At 33.7% G+C, this 15,562-nt stretch overlaps 1 protein-coding gene across 1 annotated transcript; it reads right to left on the bottom strand.

The window, feature by feature from the left end:
• Window positions 1-13,630: 13,630 nt before the first annotated feature.
• On the bottom strand, window positions 13,631-14,854 carry LOC109184434 (putative F-box protein At4g38870). Its single transcript, XM_019334436.1, has one exon. The coding sequence runs from the start codon at window positions 14,852-14,854 to the stop codon at window positions 13,631-13,633; it is 1,224 nt and encodes a 407-aa protein (XP_019189981.1).
• Window positions 14,855-15,562: the final 708 nt, after the last annotated feature.

Below are 15,562 nucleotides of genomic sequence, written 5' to 3'. Positions count from 1 at the left end.
TTTTCAACGTGTATAAATAATTTTACACTTACAATCTCCCCCTTTGCCATTTTATTTGGTAAAACTTAAGTATCAAATACTTTGGGCAAAAATTGAAACATAACCAATTTAGTTTTTATTTAGAGCCCTTAGTATAGGTACTGAACAAGACATGGTGACATAATGAAAAATAATAATAAACAAACATCTTAATTCCTTTTTGGACCACTTGTCAATGATATACCTGATTAAACTTCTTCAAGCCTCCAAACATAATCACGAGTGAACCATACACAGTAGGAGCGAATAAGTAGCAGATCATATCATAATTCAACTTGTTCATGCGAGTAGTAGCCAAAAAGAAAACGTACCATACAAATGTCATCAAGGACTACTACTCCCCCTAACATAATAATCCTATTATTTCCATAAAAGTTTACCAACAATATACCTTAACAAAAACTTCCAAAAGATATACCAGATTACCTTCAAAGCTTATACCAACAATATACCTTAACAAAAACTTCCAAAAGATATACCAGATTACCTTCAAAGCTTCCAAAGCCACAACTATACCATCATACCATCATACTCCAAGAATACTCCCCCTTACTCCAAAAATTCCCCCCTTTTGCCAAATAAATGACAAAGCAAGGAATGGTGAACATCAGCATAGTGGATTAGTTTCAGCGTGCAGACGGGGTGCCCGAAACTGAGTCGTTGTCAGTATCATCAGTTCCATTGGTAGTAGCGCCAGTATCAGCCCTCATATTTACTTTCTGGTTTACACCCACGTATAATTTTTTTCATATCCAATCTTGCATCATATTGATCAGAATCAAATATCAAACACCAAGAAGATAAAGCCTTATAAGCAATCCCATCCAAAATAATCTCATCAAGTAGATAATCTAAGAATAATCCAAATAAGGTGATGATTATAAAATGAGACCCCAGAGTTTATGATGAGCCAAATAAAACTATAACCAAACGAGATAATCCAAAATCTGAGAAATTCCAGTAAGAGAATCCAATGCATCATATAGCCAAATAAAGGCTTTATATTTGGCCAGAGATGAATAACCATAAACTTCATAATCGGAGACAGATATAATAGCAAGAGATTTACCAAAAGAAGATTACCATAAGAGTAGTAGTACCAAAAAGAATACCATATGCAGCAGTCATAGTCAAGCCAATACCTAAACCATATTAACTACTACTCCCCCCTTCTTACTTACCCCTTTATTCCAACAAAAACAACCAGAACATACCAAACAAAAATTCGAACAATTTTATCAAAGCAATTTTAACAAATAACATATACGCACAAGTCAAGTTGGAGCAGATTAAGTAGATAAAACATACCAAGTAACAAGCGTATTCGAGCACAAATTCGTAGCAAATAACACAAAAAGCACACAATTGGGTCACTCAAAAGGACAGATTGGTAAATAAGACAGTAAGCACATTCAGGTAAAGCACATTTACGCACAGATTCATATAAAGCAAAGTCAAGCACAGATTCATACCAGATAGCACGGTAAAACACACAAACAAAACAAGCACGGTTATGAAAAGCATATTCAGCCAGAGATTCAAATAGATTAAAATCAGGCACAGATTCATATAAATCAACTTCAGGCAAGAATTCATAACAGTTTAGCACAATAAGTACTCAAGCAAACACAGATACGATCATGACCGGACCAACAAAAACACATTCGCATAGTAACACAGGAGAATACAAATATTAAACAAATTGCATCAAATTTTCATTCAAGTAACCATAGAGAATTCAAAGATTCAACACAAGAAACACCAATAAAATAACCTATGCAAAAATAGGTTTATCAGTTTAAAAGCACTCAAAACAACCCAAGTAGAACATTTTGTAAACACATAGAAAACAGTCAAGAACAAAACGCAAATAATTAACCCGCAGTTTAGTAAACACATAGAGTAGTAGGCAACAAAAAGGACTAATTGCAAGAAAAAAAAAAAGATAAAATAGAGGGAAAATCAATCATATACACACTCCAAATAAAACATATATGCAGTGTGAGAGCATGTAGGAACAGAACCATTAATTCAAAAGATAATTTCCCTGATCTTAAAATAGATCCTATCACAGATGCAGAATATTATACTGGCAAAGATGAAGAAATGTCAAGATTTGATAAATGCAAGGATATTGAAGTGGAGGGTACCAAATTAGGTAAATGAACACATAAAAACTTAGCTTTAGACATATGAACACATAAAAACTTAGCTTTAGACATAGGAATATTTGCAGGTATTTCACAAGACACATTAGACAATAACACCCTAAAAACATTCAAGGAATTAACAAAAGGAATTAGAGAGTAATGAACCTGTAGACCTTATCACCAAAGATGATGACAAAACTAATTTTGAAGATGGATGATCTATTGTGGACGCGTGTTGGGATGTCAATGTCGTCTTGATCAGTGTCAGATTCTGATTCTGGTTCTGGGACAGGTTCAGATGGCGTTGGTGATGGCGTAGGTGACTCTGATCTGGTTCAGGAGTTTCAGGATCAGGAGTTTCAGATTCTGTCACTGACTCAGGTTGTGAATACCACTATCGTTCGATTGATCATCAATTACAACATTTGTAGAGTCCATGTTGGTCTTGGTCACTTTGTTGTATACACGATATGCACTGCTGTTCATTGAATAACCGGAAAAGATCCCGTCGTCGCTTTTTGGTTCAAATTTGGCAACAGTATTTCTATCCTTCAAAATAAAACATCGTGAGCCAAAAATATGAAAATATGTAACGTTTGACTTCTTACCTTTCCATAATTCGTATGGAGTTTGTGTTGAAGATAGACGCAGTTGATGATGTGACATGAAGTGTTTACAACATCTGCCTAGAACTTTTGAGGTAATCCTTTGGCGCTTAATACTCGTGTTTATGGTATGTTGAGTTGGATGAAATGATTTGGTCAGTTTCCCAGCTTGGCAAGCACCGCAGATAGTCGACTCGACTTTCATCTTGAGTAAACCACGAACACCTTCTACTTTTATAAGTTTATCAAGGAGTCTATAGCTTAGATGACCCATTTTTTTTTATTTTTTTTGTTTAGATGCCATAGCTCGGCTTCATTCATGCTGGTCCTGCAACAGAAGATATGTTAGTTAGAATATAGCAATTGTCAGTTGACCTTTTACCTTCCATAACGCATTGATTTGTTTTGTCCAGGACACTGCAGTTATTTTTGGTGAAGCATACGTTCCAGTTTTGGTCACATAGTTGACTTATACTAATGAGATTAGCGTGAAGTCCACTGACTAGCAATACTTTTTCTAGCTTTGGCATGCCAGCTACATTTAGCGTGCCTATGCCAGTGACATGACCTTTAATACCGTCACCAAAGGTAACTTCACCTTTACTTGCATTTACGTTGCTTAGAAATTTTGCATTTCCTGTCATGTGACGGGAACCCTCGCTGTCAAGGTACCATTTCTCTTCTCTTCCTGCACTTTTAGAGTGAAACAAAACAAACGAGATATAGTCAGTCTTTTTAACCCAAATTTGTTTCGTAAAGGGCTGAATTTTCTTGTGCCTGAACTTCTTAATTCTTTGGTCCTTGTAAAAGTAGTAGCATTCAGGTCTGGTATGCCCTCATAACCTGCAATAATGACATACGGGGTTATAAAGTTTATAATGTAGTTTATTTGGTCTTACTATACCATGGGTGCGTTTCATTGTGCTGGATTCAAGGACACCCTCTGGATCAGGTCCAGACGCCTTGACAAAGACTGTTTTCTCTTTTGAGTTGCTTCCGGTGAAGCCCAAACCGAATTTCGCAGAAGTTTTTCTTCCAGAATCAAGGATTTTGTCAAGTGTTGAAGTAGTGTCCATCATTTGAATTTGTCGTTTGTAGGTGCGTAGCTCCTGTTTCAAGGTCTGTACTTCTTGTTGCAGTTTCTCTTCTCGGTCGACCGCTTCCTCAAGGAGTACATTCCCAGTCTGTACTTCGTTTTGTAGTTTTTCTTCTCGGTTAGCTGCCTGGCCTCTTTAAGCAGTACATTCCTATCCGCTATTTGAGTTTGATATACTTTGCTAGCATTTGTTACAATCTCTATCTCACTAGCTAGTCTACGATTTGCTTTTCGTAGGGCTTCCCATTTGGGGTACAACTTATTAAACTCAATTTCAAAAGATAAAGCATTTAATTCTAAATCTTCCGCTGAGACATATTCACCACCCTCTGAGTCAGCTCCTTCTTCAAGTTCTGAACATCCAGCAACACGTGTAGTAAAAGCAACAAAATTACCGGAGACTTCTTCTATATCAGATCCAGTTATTTCAGTGTCAGGTTCGTTGTCACTCCAAGTAATGGCTGACATAGACTTTTTGCGTCTAAGATAGGTGGCACACTCCACTTGTACATGTCCAAAGCCCTCACATTCATAGCACTTGATCCTTTTATTGTTAGGTTTTTCTTTGGACTGCACTGGACGTGAGATAGACTGGTTGAAGTTTGACGAGCCTGTCCTAGGGCCAGTTTTGGACGACGTTGCTTCTGTTTGTGGATTTCTCTTGCGCGAATTTTTTGAAACATGTTTCAGAATTTTAGAAAACTGTTTAGTCAAAAACACAACTGTATCATCACTAGTTTCGTCTGAATCAGATACAACATTATTTTCTTCAGCGGCAAAAGCAACATTTTTTTGTTTTTTGTGTGATCAGTTAAGATTTCCATTTCATATGTTTTAAGATTTCCTATTAACTGAGTAACTGTTTTATTTTCCCAGCCATCATGTTCTTGGATGGCTGTGACTTTCATTCGAAACCTGGGAGGTAAAGATCTCAGTATTTTCTTAACAAGCTTTGCTTGCGAGAATGGTTCATCAAGAACCATTGCACGATTCGCTAGTTCCTGTACGCGTGTGTGAAAGTCAATGATTGTCTCATCCTCGTTCATTCGAAGCTCTTCGAAGTCTGACTGGACCAGTTGCATCTTTGATTGTTTCACCGATGTAGTTCCTTCGTAAGTTGACTCAAGAGCTTCCCAAGCACCTTTAGCTGAAGGAATACCTGCAACAATTGAAAACTGACTTTCATGCATAAGAGAATAAATTGTGTCTAAAGCCTTATCATTGTTTCCAGCGTTAGTTATCTCTATTTGAGTCCACTCAGTCTCAGGCTTCGCTACTTCTGTTTCGTCAGTGCTGGAACGGGATTTGGTGGGATGTTTCCAACCTGACACCACAGACCGCTACACGGCTTCACCTTGAGCTTTTAGATGCGTACGAGTGAGAGCCTTCCAATAGGCGTAGTTGTCGCCGGTTAACTGGGGAAGGACTTTAGTTTGATCCATTCTGTAACACTTAACACCCCGTGAGATCAAACAAATAAGCAATAAACAGATAAATAATAAAAGCCGCTGAAGAGATGAATTCAAGAGGCCACGGAATTGCCAGATCGATAGACTAATAAATTAAGTATACAGGCTCTGATACCAATTGAAATTACATCGTGAGACTTGAAATAAAAAAGTAATGTATTTTTACTTGTTTTCTAAGTTATGCACCAGTTACGTTCATTAAATAAACTTGATTAAACAAATATAAATAATGAGAAGGAAAGCATAAAATAAAGTAAAAACACAGAAGAATTGTTACGCAGTTCGGAGCTCCTTCTCCTACGTCTGCAGGGCACTCCACGTCTGCCCAATCCACTATAGATGTTCACCAAAAGGAGTATTACAAGATGTAATTACATATGGCCTCCAGCCTTTACCACTACCACTCTTTCTAACACCTATCCAGGACTGACACACGAATGCCTGAACAATCTTCACAAGATGCTTCAGCAGTACCACGTACAGGTCATGTATTGCAGATTAAATATTCTTAACAATTAAATAACATAGCAGATTAAATCAGGAAGCTTTGTAATAAAAATGTGCACTCAGAATTGTGATCTCCAAATCAGCAATCTTCTTCTTTCGAACAGCTTCCTTTTATAGTAGTGTGTATGAAATACCATGATCCTTAAAGTCAGCATCTCACTCCTTCAATTATTCCAGGCCACATGTTTTTGTTAGAAGCCTTTATTTGTGCACTGCTGATGACTCTTCTTTTCATTTGACAATTCATATCATCCACTCAATTACTTTGATAGATATCAAGTGATCCAAATAAGAATTAACACTAACACTACTTAATTAAAATTAACAACAATTATACTAAATAAAATAGCCAATAAGGTTTTCAACGTGTATAAATAATTTTACACTTACAATGAGAAACTTTGTGTTAAAGACATTCATAAATTTTATGAATTTCATTATGCATACTTCATGCATAAAACTTTCTACCTGCCTTGGTCAGAAAATATACCAAAATATTTCAAGGCATTTCTGTCTTTATCATAAATTTAACAGAATATTTCAAAGACTTTCTGCCTTAATTAGAAATATAATAAAATATTTCAGACTTTCACAAGGATAAAATTTCTATTGTGCTAAAATGATCAATAAATTCATGCAGATATTATAAAATAATTCCACAATTCTGTAACCAAGTAAAAGGAAACAGAAAATTGATATCACCAAATTAAACCAAATTTGGCAGATTTACAGCACCTCAACATCCAACATATTATATATGTATCTTGTGTACTATGCATGCAACCGATATAAAAATATTTATACACATGCATACACATATCCTTGTATTAGCAGGCTATGCAAAACTCAAAAGAATCACATGCAAAACTTCTAGACATAATCCAGAACTTAGCCAATAAAAAAATAAAACTTACGTACCTGCCGAGGCCGAGACAAATATATAAAAGGTATTGTACCGATCTCATCCTGTAACTTGTATCTGCCTTGATAATCCATCTCTTCCGTCCTTTGATGCACGAAAACCACTCGCCCCACCGTGGAGAGAACATATCTTCTTGTTCCAAATAAAACATGCTAACAAAATGATTTATACAAATAAAATCATTTTACACATCTCACTAATCATCTTGGCATAATCTAATACCCCATGACTTTGTGTGAAGTTGAAAGCAGACTGCACATCATGCATTTAAATCAACATGCCATAAACACCATGCAAAAATCGCATGAAAATCTTCTTGTACAATAGAGTGAAAGTGATTGCTGTCATCCTTACCACCAAATTCGAAATTCTCATTTCGAAATATTTCCGTGATAGGGAATTGTTCTTTCACACCTTACATCTTGTCTTCAAAACTTTCAAGACAAGACCAATGATCATATGTTTAGAAAATTTAAAGCTTATAGATTGTTAGAAAAAAAAAGCTTGTATTCTGTAATACATTTAAAATACAACAAAATTACAAAAAACATCAGGGAACAAAACTGGATCATTTGATATCTTCATGCGTGTAATCACTTTCCTATAAGCTTTAAATCTCCCTCTATAAAAGCAACAAGGTTCAAGATTTAATCTTATTGGATACAAGAAGATGAATGAAATTCTCAAGTTTCTTTGTTTGAAAATTTCCTGTTGAATTGTAGAACTGTGAAATATCTCAGTGTACTGCAATTTTATTGCCTCTATCAAAAATTGCCTAATCAAAATGCCTCTCATCTTTCAAATGTCTCCCCTTAATATATATAGATAAAAATCTAACTGATTGGGGAAGGTTACATGCAAGTGGTTATACCAGTTTCAAAACTAACTTCCATTAGATATATCTTAAATGATATATTTATCCTAGGAGAATATTAATTACATAAATCATGTTCAACATGAATATATATCTAATTATGAATCTTTGTAAGGTTTGTGAACTGCATGCAAATAACTGTGCAAATATATATATATATATATATATATATATATATATATATATATATATATATATATATATATATATATATATATATATATATATATATATATATATATATATATATTATAATTTCCTAGCACACTTTTGCATATAAGTTTGGGAAAATTGGAAGCTCATGTGCTGTGTAATCATTTTTCAAATGAAACAAACAATTCCCCTATATTGGGGAATAATCCCCCAATGTTGGGGAATAGACAAAGCCTTCCAGCAAACCCATTCTCCAATTAACTTTCTACCAAATTAAAATAATATTTTATAACTCCACTACTCCAAATATTATTTAAGCTTTTATGGTAGTCCATCTGAACCATTAATCTCCATTACTATATAAATTTCCAACAAAAATCAGTATTGAACCTTATTAATGGACAAAGGTACTTTAGTTTGCAGTTTTATAAAACATTATTATATTATTGATAAATTTTATAGTTAATTTCAATTGGGTAGCTAATATATGACGTTCATGAAATTATTACAAAGTTACAAATTTTATCTACCTAAACTTACTAATTGAAACAGGATAATTTTCATATGCTAAAAGTTACAAAAATTATACTTCAAATGGCATAGAAATAAATGATCATGCAACAGATGAATTTCTTCATAAGAGAAACAATCTTCATCAATTTTCAGTGAAAATTGCATTATTTCACTAATACTTGAATTATTATATATAGTGCTTAATAGAATAACAGATCATTTTGAATATCAATTTAATCCATTTTATGTTAGTGGGGACTTATTTTACGGTATTACTGCATGTCCCAACAATTGTTCAAGTAATATCATATGTTAAATCATGATTAAGAAATATTCAGTGGTTCATAAAAGCAATAAAGCATGATAAGTGTTCTAAATAAAACAAGCAAAAAATGTGTTTCGATATATTCATTCCATGTGCTATCCAACAGTACAAAATGTTAGTGTGACGATAATGTAATATTTATTTAGTAGTCAATAAATTAAATATAACTTGCTTCTTGAATTGTATGAATAAATTGAAGTAGTGAAAATTTAATACTTATCAACCAATAAAAAGTATTATATTTTTCTAACAAGTATTAAAAAATTTAATATTTGTCTCACATAAGATAGTTTTCCACATAAATACAATGGATATTCATTAACATTTTAAATTATTAATTAGTTGGGGGTAAAACATATGTAGGAAATATTAGCTAACTAATTGCTAGCATTTTGAGTAGTCATTTTATGGTACAAATATCTGTAGGGTCCAATTTCAATTAACTACGTAATCGCTTTTCACCGAAATTAACTTTGTAACCGTTGTTTTTTTTTTTTTTTCCAATGATGATGGAAACCCTTTTGAGTGTGAGGTGTGAGTAAACTCCGCCTTGTAATCCTAGCAGGCAAATATCCATAAGGAAGTAAACCAACTTAAGTTACCCGTATATAGCTGACCGGTCAAACCAACGGGGAAAAGATTCAATCTTGTGACCTTGTGGTTACACGTGTGAATCTCTTGCGATCATGACTGAAGTTACCACTAATCGCTGTTGTTATTTCTAGAATTGATGGTTTGTTATGAAGGATTATAATCTTTTCCAAAAATCAAATTTAAATGTCACGTTAATACTAATATATCCATCTTCTCAAACACACCTTAAGAAATATTTTATGACATTAAAATGGTGGTTTAAGTCTCACATGAAACAATGCATTTCCTGTCATTTCTTATTATGCTACTTGACTATCAGATCTTGGGCGCTTTAAAAGTAACTTAATTGCTCACCGCTACCAAAAAAAAATGTTACGTCAATTTTTTAAATAATAATAATTATTATTTTATTCACAAAATTGTAACTCCATTTCTAATTATACAAGTATGATACTTTGTCTTTCTTTCTCTCTCAAAAATTTTTTTCCGCCTGATCTTCATTGCACTTCATAATTGTGCACACTACTGGAAATTCTGAAATTTCCGACCACCTGAAAATGATCTTAAATTAAGTTGATACCAAAAAGTGCAAAAAGTGGTCGGAAATAGCAACAAAGGTTTTTCCGGATACCAAAAGTGGTCGGAACAAGACTTTCAACTTGATTTAAGATCACTTTCAGGTGGTCGGAAATTTCAGAATTTCCAGTAGTGGCAGGTGATTTCAGTTTTTAGTAGATTTCAATAACTAACTAACTTGTCCTTCCAATTTCATGTAGATTTCTTTTTCTTTTGGTTTCCTAAAGGTCAGAAATGGCGGAAACGAAGGAGATCGCTATTGGAACTGATGAAAAAAGAGTTGAAGATGAAGTCTCATCTAAGGTCCCAGCTAAAGGTATACATCTTTTCTTTATGTATATACAGTTAAGTTTAAGTAATTCAACTACTAGTTTGTGGCCGGAAATGTTTAATTTCTTGAAGAGTTTTATTTTGGAGGGAAGACAGTGATTTCGTTTTAATTTCATACAGAAAGATGAATCCCAGGCCGGGAAGAAATGTTCCCTAAACAATCTGAAAATTTTTATATTTCTACCACAAACAAATTCTGTATTGTAGTTCACAAATCACATCTGAAAATGATCCTAATATTAAACTATACTGTTGTCTGGTATGCTGAACGCTGAAGACTCTGAAGAGCTTCCAAGAATGGATGTAGGCAAAAATCCTATAAATACAACTCGTATGTATAAGCTGCTTAGATTGCCAATCTTCGTCCCCTAATGTTACAATTTGCTACACAAAAAATTTGGAGAGTGGTGTAGAGGTTGCCGATATGATTACATTTAAAGGCTTAATTAGATGATCATGTGTAATTCACTCTTGGATATATCTACATTACATACAGTTTGCCAATAATGTGATAAGGCTAAATTGAGGATGATCAGTTGTTAGGTTGTTGGAAAATAGCTTAAGAATTTTGAGTTTTGGCAAGTTTCCAGGTGAAGAAGGAGATAATGAGGCAGTTTTAAAGGATATAGAGGAAGTCCTTAACCAACCGGGTGCTGAGTCCATAACTGAAAAGCTGATGATGAAGGCTGTCAAGAAGGCCATAACTGAAAATGTGATGAAAGCTGATGAAGGTGTGAAGAAGACCATAACTGAAAAGCTGATGAAAGCTGCTGATGATGAATGTGTGAAGAAGGCAGGAGATGCAAAAGCTGATACAGAAGAAGAAGGCTGGGTTATATATACTTGGATAGCATTTCATCTGTATATACAGTGTTAGATCTCATTCCATTCAAATACTTAATTCATATATATAGTCAAATACTCCTACTAATCATAATATATAGGGCCAATTGTATCCATTACAGTACAAGTATTTGACTATATGTCATAACCCCATAGTATATATCCATTGTGTGCATATGAATTGAAGACTATGATATGATCATATTGATGGATAAGTTGTGAGATTTGCAATTTGTCTCTTCAGTGGCTTTAGAGCCAAGACTATGTGGGTTTAGGATTACTGGATTAGTCAGGCAAAGATGAAATCATCTATGTTTTAAAATAAATAAAAATAAATAAATAAATGATAGTAGCTAGGAGTAAATTAAAGCTCTATAGATTTTTCAATTCACACTAAATTAATTCTTTTTTTTTTGAATGCTACTAACTCTATTATATTGTAGTATCTGTTCAAACACTAAATTAATCTAATCTCTTAGAATTTTTATTTAATAGTTGATGGAGGAGGTAAATTACAAGTTGCCAAGTAATTTCCTATACAAGTCAGTCCATATATATTGTTGACTACTTGACCGTACCCTACAGTCTACACAGAGAGCCATTTTCACACTTCCGCCAACTTGAGGATTAGAATCACTAAACCAAGGAGCCCAATTATCATTGTTTTAATATGAAGTTAATTTCACTTTTTGTACTAAATCTATAAGTGTCAGTCTACTTTAGTCATTTTTTTCAAAACATTTCATTTTGATCATAGTATTATTGTGACATGACCATTTTTTACCCCATCAATAAAACAATTTAAATGGGTTAAATACAATAGCATTTTTTATTTCAAAAAAAAAAAATAGCATTTTTGGTCCATTCAGTTCTCTTTGTGTAAAGTCTATTTCCTTTTTTTTTTTTTGGTTCTAGATTTATGTGTCATTCCAGATTTAGTCCCTTTTTTTTCAAAACTTCTTTGTTGGTTCTAACATTATTATGGCATGATCATTTTTTTCATCTGTTAACAAATATGTTTAAATGATATTATTAACCACTCAAAATTCTTTTTTTTTCTTCTTCTTAGTAATGAGAAGTTGTTGTTTATGATATAATGGTTATTTTACCTTAATACCCTCAAATTATAAATCACCTTGCAAAAATGCATGCACGACTGGAAATCTGTCTATTTCCGTACAGAAAATGGGGGTTATTGGTCGGAAAACAGATTTCCGACCAACATTCCGTCCAAACCGAGGGTTTAGAAAAATGAGCCTCGTTAATTCCGTCCAACAATAGATGTTGGTCGGAATTTTCGTCCAACGTGTCAAAGTTGGACGGATATTCCGAATGGTAACCCACAATTTTTAGAATTGGAATTTCCGTCCACCTTTGACCATTAAACAGAAATTCCGACCAACCTGTTGGTCATAAATTGTGACCAACTTTGATCTGTTAGACGAAAATTTCGTATGTTAACCCACCATTATAGAATGGAAATTTCAGTCCAACTTTGAACCGTTGGACGGAAATTCCGACCAGTCTTTTAGTCAGACTCTCGGGCTATGACTTCACACATTCTGGAGGACTAATTTATACATATTTACTCGTGTATTTCTTTAGGGAGACCTTAGACTAGCTAGCATCCCTCTAATAGTGCAATATAATAGAGGTCATTAGTCTAGTTATAAAGACATGCATGAATGTTTTTGTCCACAAAATTGTATTGTACAACTCTTATACCATATATGTATACAAAAATTTAATAGAAAAAACAGACATAAATCAATGATATAATTTAGATTGAGACTTATTATGTTTTTAGATTAAAATTTTTAACACCCTATACTTCAATAGTTGCTTTCTTGTTAATGGTAGGGATTGAAGCAAGATTTAACCCACTCGTTAACCTTAAGGTTAGGTAAAAATTTCAATGCACAAATATGTAACTTGTCTTGCAAGTTAAGTTACATTAGGGTTACTTAATTGGCAACGGGTTCACATTTCGAATGGACCACTACGATTATGTTCTTCGATCAGTTAATGGATTTAGTATTATTCCAGATGAACTAATTTATCATCTAATTTAGATGACAATTATCTAAAATTAAAGTAATTGATTTAATTTTATTAAATTGCAAAATGTATCACATTTCTTATTAATTTTAGAATTCGATATTGTTATTATTTGATATATACTCCATATATGAAAAGGAGCTCCTAACTTTATACACATGAATGCAATCTAATGACTTAATTACAATACTATTAATTGCATTTTAAGATTTGAAATATTTATGAAAATGCTACTTCATTTTCTTCTTGTTTTAGTTTGATCATTCCCAAATCGATAGCTAAAATTGGTTCTCAATTTTCTTCTAAGGGTAGGTTCTCTTTGTCTCCCTATAATATATATACTTTACTTTAAAAAATTTCACCTTTATATATCAATTGATTTGAACAAACTTAGTCATTCAATTGTCCATAATTTTTTCATGTTATATATCAACTAATACATAAAAAGGAAACATTCTCAAATTAATGAAATTAACTAGTAGTTCAACTTTTTCACCAAGTTAAGCCCTCTCTTATCAACAAAACTTGCTGTCAACCCTAAAGTTCTCTCATAATTCAAACATTCAAAAAATCAAACTACTCAATAAAAAATACATTGTCCATAGTCTTGTACATTCTAACCTCCGCAAGCAAACAAATTGGAAATTCCTTAACTCCACCTATATCAAATTTTCTCCAAGTCTTACTTTTCAAGTTACAAACAAAAATGATAAATTGTTTATTATTTTTACCTAACAACACAACCTCCCCAGCATGATTTGTAGTATAGCGATACTTCGTTGATTGTTCTACTCTCAAATTGAATGGAATTTTTGTAGTAATCTTCTCCCAGCATCCCTTAGATTTCTCCAAAATCCAAACATCCATGTAGAATTGTTGGTCTCTTTTGCGAACATAAACGATAGCCAATCGACCTCCATCAACTTGTAGCAATGCAAAATTTTTGAAAACAAAATCAGAACAGCAATATGTTTTCCCTATACAATGAACCCGTGATGATGATGTAACTTCAGGTGGAATTGGTATCAAAGAATAACTCTCGGACCCAACGTCAAATGCTACTATGTGGAAGCTAGGAGGGTCATCTTTAGTCAGCCAATTATAGAAATAGATAACGCCATCGATGTGGACACTAGTATCGGATTGGCCAACGCAGCCAAAGCCATCAAATGGAGAGAAGGGGTGGGAAGAATAGTTGATCTCCCTCCATGATTTATCCACTCCCACGGTCAAAACCCAATGCTTATACTCGAAAATGCTCCTCCTCCTATCAATCATCAAAACCTTGTATCTTTTAGATTGTGAATCGAACCCCAATAGTGAACAGATTTGAGTTCGATGGGGGGAGTTGAATTGGAATCTTGGAAGGGAAACACGTTGTCCGGTACTAACATTGCAAACAACGACGTCTCCATTGGGTTTGGACAGACAAATTAGGCCATCCGAGGAGGAGTGTAGACAACCTTTGGGGAAGGGTTCATCAGCGTCCAAGTAGTCGAGACGGTTGGCTTGGAGGGTTTCTTCGCTGAAATTATTTATGGTGTAATACACAGGGGCGGAAGAGAGCGGAGTTCGAGGTATGATAGCCATGAGGATGCCCGCCCTACTGGGAAGTTTGAAGGACAAGCTGCGGTGCAGAACGCCAAAGGCATGATCAGCTATGAGAGCGGAAAAGAATTTAGAAACGCACCTGAGTCGTACTAGCGACTTAGCGGGGAGCTTGGAGAGGATCTCAAAGAGAATGTCTTGGGGAAGAAGATGAAGATGAAGAGGTAGCGTTGTCTTCTCCGATGCGCTCATCGTTTAATTTGCAGGAGTACGTACAGTTTTAGGGTTAATTTGGAGTATCCTCAGGCTCAGCTCGATAATGGGTTTTCAGGATTTTTGGAATTTGGAGTATCCAATCGACTGGTGTATTTAACGCAAAATAAAATTGTATTCTCCCACAGCACTAGTAATCCTCCTCATTGCGGATTGCTATACAATCAATGTTGGAGTCTAATTAAATTTAAGATTTCCTAATTAAGGAGGGAATGGAGTTAAAAAGATTTTTTTTTCTTTAGTACAGAGTTAAAAGGAAATTAATTCGCACATGAGAATCAGAATCGGAATAGGCTAAGGCATTTTCCACAAAATTGTCTACATTTTGACAAATTATATCGTGCATTGTCCATCCTCGCTCAAAACAAAGTCGTTTTGTACTTTTTTTTTTGAAATTTCGTTTCCCATGTCTGATGTTAACTTCTTAAAAAAATATCATATTTTGAATGTACATAAATGTATAATAGAATGTACATAATTATATAACAGAATACGCATACACTTTCCCATGTAAACTTCTTAAAAAAAAATTCTCATATTTCTTATGTACACAATTGTATAATATAATGTATATAATTGTATAACAGAATACACATACACTTTTTTGAAAGATAATACACATAATGTTTTTTTTTTTTTTTGAAAAAGATAATACACATAATCTAACATAATACATAATACACATTG

The sequence above is a fragment of the Ipomoea nil genome, unplaced genomic scaffold (genome assembly GCF_001879475.1).
Source record: "Ipomoea nil cultivar Tokyo-kokei standard unplaced genomic scaffold, Asagao_1.1 scaffold1262, whole genome shotgun sequence".
NCBI lineage: Eukaryota > Viridiplantae > Streptophyta > Magnoliopsida > Solanales > Convolvulaceae > Ipomoea > Ipomoea nil.
This window is presented reverse-complemented; position numbering and strand designations above follow the sequence as displayed.

Bases quoted from the DNA above. Each gene is read 5' to 3' on its own strand.
- LOC109184434 (XM_019334436.1), bottom strand. From the start codon at position 14,854: ATGAGCGCATCGGAGAAGACAACGCTACCTCTTCATCTTCATCTTCTT.